General features: G+C 33.7%; 1 protein-coding gene and 1 pseudogene across 1 annotated transcript; both read left to right on the top strand.

Annotated features, from left to right (window-relative positions):
- The first annotated feature begins 959 nt into the window (after positions 1–959).
- LOC123924338 lies at positions 960–2,954 on the top strand (annotated as a pseudogene).
- A 1,796-nt stretch (positions 2,955–4,750) lies between these two features.
- LOC123924337 (receptor-like protein 7) lies at positions 4,751–10,108 on the top strand. The gene is made up of 2 exons (XM_045977199.1): positions 4,751–5,291; positions 7,063–10,108. The coding sequence occupies exons 1-2, from the start codon at positions 5,149–5,151 to the stop codon at positions 10,007–10,009; spliced, it is 3,090 nt and encodes a 1,029-aa protein (XP_045833155.1). The 5' UTR covers positions 4,751–5,148; the 3' UTR covers positions 10,010–10,108.
- Positions 10,109–10,369: the final 261 nt, after the last annotated feature.

The raw sequence follows: 10,369 nt of genomic DNA, 5'->3' as shown, positions 1-10,369 counted from the left end.
TTTCACAAATTTAACAGTTGAAATAAAAGTTTATTTTGAATAAAGGTCTATTTGATAAACTCAATAAATTAATTTATAATTATATCCTAAAGTTTTATTTGTAAAAGTCACTTTATAATAAGTTTATAATATATTTTACTAGTTTATAGTTTCTTTTTTAAATCTATTTTAATTAGTAATTTATAGTTTATAGTTATTATTTTTATTCATTTTTATCTTTATTACTATTTAATTAAAATCCACTTTTATTCTTAAAATTTATTTTAATTTAAAATAATTTGTTTTAAGTCAGTCATAAGAATTTTTTTAAAGTTCGTGTTGAATTAATTAAACTTTAATAAAAATATTCTTAAATAAATTAAGATTAATAAATAATCATTATATTTTTTTCACCACAAGTATCCGATTCACTAGACTGTTTAATCTGGTTTGAAGGTCAGTTTTGGGATCAAGTTGTTCCATTTCCCTCTCAATTACGGTTGCAGAGTATCGAATTTATCTCCTACTTTAATTCTTTATACTGTGTTAATTATCTTCATCAAACGTCTCCATACTATGGATCATATTCTTGCTATGTTCACTCAAGATATAAAAAAATTTCTCTCAAACTAATATTTTTCTCTATCATACACTTAGAGATGAGAATCAATTTGCAAATTTCTTCTCTAAATTTAGAGCTTCCTCATATGTCGACTACTTGACTCATACTTCTCATCCAAAAGGCGTTCATGATCTTAAAAATGACGCAATGAGAACACTCTTTCTTCATCAATAGTTTCTATTTTTGAGTTTATGCAAACAATTTATATAATACAATTATATTTTGTGTTATTTTATAAATTCACACTAATAAAAATTATATTTTTATAAAGTATTTTATCATAAACTCAAAAATAAGTTAATTCAAACCGGACATTAATATGTTTTTCTTATCTGTTTTAGCTTCCTTAAAAAAAAAAATGCACCCAAAATTTAACTCAACCCTACGATTCAGAATAACCGCGCGCTCACACTCTTCTTCTGGATTCCCTTCCAACCCTATGGTTTTGAAGATCATACCTTTTCTGTTTGGTTTCCTTCTCTTCTCTTTGGTAGCCATCATAAAGCTGGAAAATGTAAGTTTATCAATTTGAAAATCATGTAATCTCACTCTAGTTTAAGTCAAGATTTGTTTTGTCCACTCTGATTTGATTCTTAAAGGGTTATCTTATCTGGGTATTTTCCATCTTTGTTTTATGTTTCCTTGTTTAGAGAGTATGAAAGTTTTCCAAGAAAGTTGTAGAATTTGTATATCTTTTTGAGCGAGAGAAAGTAACAGAACATGTTTTTGACTATGTGGTATCACATAGTGACAGAAATGCTTAGTCTTTGATATGCAAAATTTGGTATAGAATAGAGAGATTTTCTAGGCAAAGGGTTTTCCTAGGGAACTGTTACTCTAGTAGTCCTGAGAGGGAAAACCTCATTTTGCTGAGTTCAGTTTAGTTCTTCATGATTAGGGTGGTTTTGTTTATCCATGTATTGAAGCACTGACCGAGACTAAAGTTGGATTCGACGAGCTTAGATTGAAGAGGATGGTGGTCTCGGATAAGAGCCATGTTCTAATTGTTTTTTTCGTGAATTTTAAGTCTTTAGTTCTTGTTAGTTGTGAAGGGTTCACCACCGATGGCCTTGCCGCGATAGCTGCAAAATGCAGGTCACTTAGGGAATGAAGTTGATGATCACAACATGTACAGTGGCTAAGTTTCTTTCCTGAAAGCTGTACATCACTTGTCCCTCTGAACACTCACTTGGGAAGATCTCCTAACCTCAAGAGTCTAAGGTTAAACTGTTGTTCTGTGCCTTTTGACGTACTTCCAAGGATACTAATGCGAGCGCCTCAACTAGTGGATTTCGGTATTGGCTAATTTTTCCACTATCTCGATTCAGATGATACCTATGAAATGCTTAAGACTTCTATTCTTAAGTCCAAGTTAATAACCAGTTTGTCAGGGTTTTTGGATGTGCCTCCTTTTAGCCTTGCACTTATGTATCCGATTTCCTGGAACATAACATCCTTGAACTTGAGCTCTGAAGCGGGGATTCAGGGTAGAGAGATGATACGAATTATTAGCAAGTGCGATAAACTACGGTGCTTAAGGATAATGAATTGCATTGGAGAAAAAGGACTAGTGTTGTGTCTACGACATGCAAAGATTTGCAAGAACTGAGGGGGGGTTTTCCATCAGCTCCATTTGGCAATCAAGCAGGTGTTACCGAAAAAGGACTCGTAGCGAAATCAAGGGGATGCCATAAGCTTCACACATTACACTACTTCTACCACCTGATGAGAATTGCTGCTCTCATAACAGTGACCAAGAACTGCCCAAATTTTATCCTGTTTAGGCTATGTATTCTCAATGCAACAAAACTGGACCCTGTTACAATGCAGCCACTGGATGAAGGTTTCGGAGAAATCATGCAGTTATGTAAGCGACTGAGGCGGCTATCACTCTCAGGTCAGTTGACCGACCAGGTCTTCCTATACATTGGAAGTATGTGGAGCATCTTGAAATGTCTATTGCATTTGCTGGTGAGAGTGACAAGGAAATGCTCAATGTATTGGACGGATGCAAAAAGCTTCGCAAGCTCAAGATAAGAAACTGTCCTTTTGGGAACACAACACCTCTGACAGACATAGTGAAGTATGAAACAATGCAATCTCTTTGGACGTCGTCATGGAAGGTGACCATGGGAGGAGCATGCAAGACATTGGCTTAGAAGATGCGGAGGTTGAATGTGGAGATCTTCAATGAAAGTGAACAAGCACATATTGTTATACGGAAGATGGGCAGAGAGTGAAAAAGATGTATAATGTATCTGTATCGTACACAGGCCAGAATATGTAAGGATTATTTTCAATGATTTTTCTTGTTATTAAGCAGTTTGTGCTATAGGCTGACTGATTCATCCTACTTTAGTCCTTCCTGATATGTAGTGGTTTGTTAGTTCGTTGCACTTAACTAGTTTTTATACACAATAACGTTAGATTCCACTTCACTTCATTAAAAAAGATTAAATAAGCCCAACATGGAACAGATGTGAAATGACAACCATCCGACAAACCATAAGCGAAACTTACGGATCTCTGTCGACAAACCAACAAAAACAGCAACCCATCGTCATATAAGAAGGCGAAGGGCCGACAAACAACGCAACCCCAACTATGAACCACCTAAAGCAAAAGTTGAAGCCCAAGCCGACCTCTCGGAGCCCAAACTATAAAACAGAATAACAAGGAGTAAGTGAAAATGACAATAATAAAATGACACATAATTGTGTTTCAGTTTGTATAAACTTCAATTAAAAATACAATTCAAAGCATATATAGCAAAAGTCGTCGAAGTTGACTACTATGTATATACAATTGAAGAAGTCCTAGTCTTCCTTCCTTCTATGCATTATAAATTCAATGATAATGCAACCAGAAGTTGAAAAAAGGTTTCCCCAACTAGAAGTTCATGAGTAAACCATCCTATGTTTCACATTATGATGACTTCTTTTCTAAGAGTCACAAAGAACATCAAAATGACATCATGCAAATGTGTTGAATCTGAGAAATATATATATATATATATATATATATATATATATATATATATATATATATATATATATATATATATATATATATATATATATATATATATATTTCTTGTATGACTTCTCTTTGGTGTGCCAGTTTTTTGGGGCAAGATTCACACTTCACAATCCTTACATACTCTTGTAAACAAAAATTTCAAACCATTTGAGTTTCAAGTTGTATTACCTATTGTGTCAAAAAAAAAAAAGTTGTATTACCTATAAGTAGAGATCAATCAATTATTAAATCCTAAATCCTCATCTTAATAACTAGAGGACAGTTTCTATATATCTTTTTCTGCTTCCATTTCTAAATGAGGTTGTTTCTGTTGCCTTATTTTACCTTCCACTTGTTCTTATTGCTTAATCATTTTCCTTCATACACTCACTCATTATGCAACCCTCATGACAGCTCTGCCTTATTGCAATTCAAGAATTCCCATGCTCTTGAAACTTCAGCAGAATCTGCTAGATAGCCTCGCTGTTCTTCTTTCTCTTCTAAGACAAAATCATGGAAAAACGGTACTGATGATTGTTGTCAGTTGGATGGTGTCACGTGCAACATCGTGTCTGGTCGCGTGATAGGTCTAGACCTTAGTTGCAGTCATCTCAAAGGTAAATTGTCTCTAAATAGTACTATTTTTAAGCTCAAGCAACTTCAACAACTCAACTTGGCTTTTAATGATTTTTCCGGTTCTTCAGTGCCTGTTGGTATCAGTGATCTTGTGAATCTCATGCATCTAAATTTTCGAAATTTGTATCACTTAGTTTTAGAAATGATTGGTTAGATGATCCTAGTTATTGGAGAATGAGACTTGATCCAATCACATGGAAGAAACTCATTCTTAATGTCAACAAATTTAAGGGAGCTTCGTTTGGATAGTGTGGACATGTCTTCAATCGGAGAGATATATTTGACACGGCTAATGAATTTGTCATCTTCTTTGGTATCCTTAAGTCTAACAAACACTGGATTGCAAGGAAATTTCCCTAGCTACGTCCTCTCTTTAGCGAATCAAGTATCTCTTACCGAAAAAGGACTCGTAGCGATATCAATGGGATGCCATAAGCCGATAAGCTTCACACATTACACTTCTTCATCCACCAGATGACAAATACTGCTATCAAGAACTGCCCGAATATTATCTGGTTTAGGCTATGTATCCTCAATGCAACAAAACTTGAACCTATTACAATGCAGCCACAGGTTTCGGAGCAATCGTGCAGTCATGTAAACGACTGAGACGGCTATCACTCTTAGGTCAATTGACCGACCAGGTCTTCCTTTACATTAGAATGTATGCAGATCATCTTGAAATGTTGTCTATTGCATTTGCTGGTGAGAGTGACAAGGGAATGCTCAATGTATTGGACGGATGCAAAGAGCTTCGCACGCTCAAGATAAGAAACTGTCCTTTCAGGAACACGACACTTCTGACAGACATACGGAAGTATGAAACAATGCAATCTCTTTGGATGTTGTAATGGAAGGTGACCGTGGGAGCATGCAAGACATTGGCTTGGAAGATGCCGAGGTTGAATGTGGAGATCTTCAATGAAAGTGAACAAGCAGATTGTTATATGGAAGGTGGGCAGAGAGTGGAGAAGATATATTTGTATCGTACAGTGGCCGGGAAAAGGGAGGATGCACCAGAATATCTAAGTACTCTGTAAGTCATTATAGGTCAGTTTAATTTTTCTTGTTAATAAGCAGTTTGTAGTTGTACTATAGGCTGTCTGATTCATGCTACTTTAGTCCCTCCTAATATGTAGTGGTTTGTTGGTTCGTTGCACTTTACTAGTTTTTATACACAATAACATTAGATTCCACTTCACTTCATTAAAAAAAGGGTAAATGTCTATTTACCCCTCCTGCAAAATTAGAGATTTTTCGTTTATCTTCCTGCGTGGATTTTTTTTCCTGTTTATCCCCTGCAATGTCAAGATTTTTTCATTTTGCCCCCTAGATGGACAAGTGGGCATCTGACTGTGCATCTTTGCTGACGTGGCATGCACACGTGGAAATACATTAAATTTATATTTATTTTTAAAAATCCACGTCAGTTAATATTTTTTAAAAAAAATAATTAAAAAAATTTTGAAAAAAATTATTATTATTTTTTAAAAAAAATCTTAAAAATTTATTAATAATATTTTTTTACCGTAAAAAAGAGTAATAATTGTTTTTATAAAAAAAATTTTAAAACTTTATTATTATGTTTTTTTTTACTATAAAAAAAATTTCTTTTATAAAAAAAACTCTTAAAACTTTATTATTATGTTTTCTTTAATAATTTTTTTTTACCGTAAAAAAAATTAATACTAAAGTTTTATGAATTTGTAAAAATAATAGAAAATAAATTTTTAAAAATAAGTTTATTATTTTTAAAATTTATTTGTTAAAATTATTTTTTATTATTTTAAAAAAATCTTAAAAAATGTATTAAAAAAAGAATAATAAAGTTTTAAGAATTTTGTTTTTTAAAAAATTATTATTTGTAAGAATTTTTTTTTCAAAAAAATTAATTTAATTTTTTAACAAAAAAATAATATTAAATGATGTGGATTTTTAAAAATAAATTTAATGCATTTCCACATATGCATGCTACGTCAGCAAAGATGCACAGTCAGATGCCCACTTGTCCATCTAGGGGCAAAATGAAAAAAAAATTACATTGCAGGGGGTAAACAGAAAAAAAATTCATACAGGGGGTAAATAGGCATTTACCCTAAAAAAAATTGAATATTAAAGAATAGAGAAAACAATAAGAAAAAAACTAGTATATGAAATAACAATGGCTGTGATGCGAGTACCAATTTGGGCTGAGTTCATCTTTTGGTAATATTTAATATAAACACAAAATGACAATGATAAAATGACACATAATTGTGTTTCAGTTTATATAAAATTCATAATTCTGTTGATTACACTTTGCTGAGCACTTAAAAATACAATTCAAAGCATTATATAAGTATAGCAAAAGTCGTTGATGTTGACTACTATGTACATACAGTTGAAGAAGTCCTAATTTTCCTTCTTTTTATATGAGAAAAATACTTTCTAATAGAAGTTTAAAAAAACCATCTAAAAAGTCAAAATGCTAAAAGTAAGAAGAATTATCTTCACAAGCCGCCACCTAAAAAAATCAAAAAAATGCGTTCACAATCCTTACCTACTCTTGCTAACAATATTTTCAACCCATTTGAGTTTCAAGTTAGCTTACCTATAAGTAGAGATCAATGAATTATTACATCCTAAATCATCAACTTAAAAATAATATCTAGAAGACAGTTTCAAGTTCCTAAAGCAAGACACACACAATTTCTATTTCCATATTTCTAAATGAGGTTGTTTCTGTTGCCTTATTTTACCTTCCACCTGTTCTTATTGCTTAATCATTTTCCTTCATACACCCACTCATTATGCAACCTTCATGACAGCTCTGTCTTATTGCAATTCAAGAATTCACTTGCTCTTGAAACTTCAGCAGAATCCACTAGATGGCCTCGCTGTTCTTCTTTCGCTTCTAAGACAGAATCATGGAAAAATGGTACTGATGATTGTTGTCAGTGGGATGGTGTCACGTGCAACATCGTGTCTGGTCGCGTGATAGGTCTAGACCTTAGTTGCAGTCATCTCAAAGGTAAATTGTCTCCAAATAGTACTATTTTTAAGCTCAAGCAACTTCAACAACTCAACTTGGCTTTTAATGATTTTTCCGGTTCTTCAGTGCCTGTTGGTATTGGTGATCTTGTGAATCTCATGTATCTAAATTTATCAAACTGTGAAATCAATGGTGATATTCCCTCTGCAATCTCTCAGTTGTCGAAATTGGTATCACTTAGTTTTAGCAATGATTGGTTAGATGATCCTAGTTATTGGAGAATGAGATTTGATCCAATCACATGGAAGAAACTCATTCTTAATGCAACAAATTTAAGGGAGCTTCGTTTGGATAGTGTGGACATGTCTTCAATCGGAGAGAGATCTTTCACATGGCTAATGAATTTGTCATCTTCTTTGGTATCCTTAAGTCTAACAAACACTGGATTGCAAGGAAATTTCCCTAGCTACGTCCTCTCTTTACCGAATCTTCAAGAACTTGATTTGTCATTTAATCCAGACCTTAGCGGTCAACTTCCAAACTCCAACTGGAGTACTCCTCTAAGGTATTTGGATCTATCTTTAACTTCTTTCTCAGGTGAAATTCCTTATTCTATAGGTGATTTGAAGTATCTCAACCAGTTATCGCTTCAAGCATGCAGATTTCATGGGTTGGTTCCTCAGTCTTTTTGGAACCTCACTCAGCTGACAAATTTGACCCTCGCAAACAACAAATTTAGCGGTGAGATCCCATCGTTAATTTCTAACCTCAGGCATCTTGCTTCCTGTGATCTTCAATATAATAACTTTACTGGTCACTTGCCAGATGTGTTTGACAAGTTAACTGATTTAAATTTTTTATCACTTTCCAATAACAATCTAGGAGGCCAAGTTCCATCATCATTGTTTCATTTAACTGAACTCTCTTTTTTAGACTTATCATATAATAAATTAGTAGGCATTATTCCCACTAACATCTCTCAACATTCAAAATTGAATACTCTATCTTTGGATGATAACATGTTAAGCGGAACAATTCCGCATTGGTGTTTTACTTTGCCTTCATTGAAAGAATTGTATCTCAATGCAAATCAACTCACAGGAACATTGAGTGAGTTCTCAAATTCTATGAAATCTTTGTGTCTCTCTAACAACAAGCTTCAAGGAAATTTTCCAAATTCAATATTTGAATTTGAAAATCTTATCACCTTAAGTTTGTCATCAACAAACTTGAGCGGTATTGTAGAGTTTCACCGATTTTCGAAGTTTCCAAATATGTATTTCCTTGATCTTTCACACAACAGTTTTCTTTCTATCAACATCAATAGCAGTGCCGACAACATCTTACCCAGCCTTGAAACATTATTTTTATCTTCTAGTAATTTTCGCAGTTTTCCTAAATTCTTGGCTCAACTTCAAAGTCTGAAGATACTAGATCTTTCCAACAACAACATTCATGGGAAAATTCCCAATTGGTTTCATGAGAAGCTCTTACACTCATGGAAGGACATTCAACATATTGATCTCAGTTCCAATAAGTTGCAAGGAGAGCTTCCAATTCCGCCCTACGGAATTCAATATCTTTTACTATCAAATAACAACTTCACAGGAGACATTTCTTCGACATTCTGCAATGCAAGTTCCCTCACGATACTCAACTTGGCTAACAACAACTTAACAGGCATGATTCCACAATGCCTAGGCACATTTTCTTCTCTTTCTGTATTGGATTTGCAAATGAATCACCTTTATGGAAGCATTCCTATGTTCTTTTCTGAGGTAAATGCATTTGCGACTATAAAGTTAAATGGAAACCAATTGGAAGGACCATTACCACGGTCTTTGGCCAACTGCACAAAACTCGAAGTTTTTGATCTTGGAGGCAATAACATAGAGGATACATTTCCTAGTTGGCTAGAAACTCTACAAGAGTTGCAGGTACTCAGTTTAAGATCAAATAAACTTCATGGAGAGATCATATGTTTCAATAGTAAGAATCCATTTCCCAAGTTGAGAATTTTCGATGTCTCCAATAACAATTTTAGCGGATCTTTGCCAACATCATGTATTAAGGACTTTCAAGGAATGAAGAATGCAAGTGATAGCCAAAATGGTTTGCAATACATGGGTAACGACAAATACTACAATGATTCTGTGGTTGTTGTAATGAAAGGGCAATATATGGAGCTAACAAGGATATTGACAACTTTCACTACTATTGATTTGTCGAAAAATATGTTGGAAGGAGAAATTCCAAATGTCATTGGAGAATTAAATTCTCTGAAAGGCCTTAACCTTTCGCATAACGGAATCACAGGTACCATACCACAGTCTTTGAGTGATTTGAGAAATTTGGAATGGTTAGACCTCTCAACGAACCAGTTGACAGGTGAGATTCCCGTCGCTTTGACAAACTTGAATTTCTTATCTTTCTTAAACATTTCACAAAACATGTTTGAAGGAATGATACCTACAAGTAAACAGTTTGGTACATTTGGAAGTGATTCTTATGAAGGAAATGCTAACTTATGTGGATTCCCTTTGTCGAAATCATGCGATAACGATGAAGGACAACCGCTACCTTCAGCATCTGACGATGAAGATGAATCAATAGTACTTAATTGGAAAGCTGTTGCAACAGGATATGCATGTGGGGCAGTATTTGGGATGCTTTTGGGATATTATGTATTGTTTACTGGGAAACCACAATGGCTTGTAAGACTTGTTGAAAGTATGTTTGACATAAAAGTGAAAAACAATAGAGCCAATGCAAATAGAAGATGAATGAATTAGTTTAATATTTATTTTTTTTTTGTAAATATATACATATAGAGTTGTAAATATATTGTTTTTATAATCCTTATCCTGTCAGATTGCAGAGTATTCAGTCTTGATGTAATACATAGTACTATGTTTTAATCCATATGATCCTAATTAATTTGCTTTTTATTGTTTTCAAGTTACCATTTTATCGGTAAGAAGTTTCTACCACCGTTTAATTAGAGGTGACAAATCTCCGTTAGGGTGCCTGTGGGATGTTATGATCCAGAAGTCCAAATCATGCCAAGCCCAAAAGTGAAAGGAAGTGGTGACTCATCAACATTCTAGAATAAGTTTGTTAGCATTTTATTATTATTTGGTTAT

This window comes from Trifolium pratense, linkage group LG4, assembly GCF_020283565.1.
Source record: "Trifolium pratense cultivar HEN17-A07 linkage group LG4, ARS_RC_1.1, whole genome shotgun sequence".
NCBI lineage: Eukaryota > Viridiplantae > Streptophyta > Magnoliopsida > Fabales > Fabaceae > Trifolium > Trifolium pratense.
Note: the sequence above shows the minus strand (reverse complement) of the source record. Positions and strands in the feature narration are given on the sequence as shown.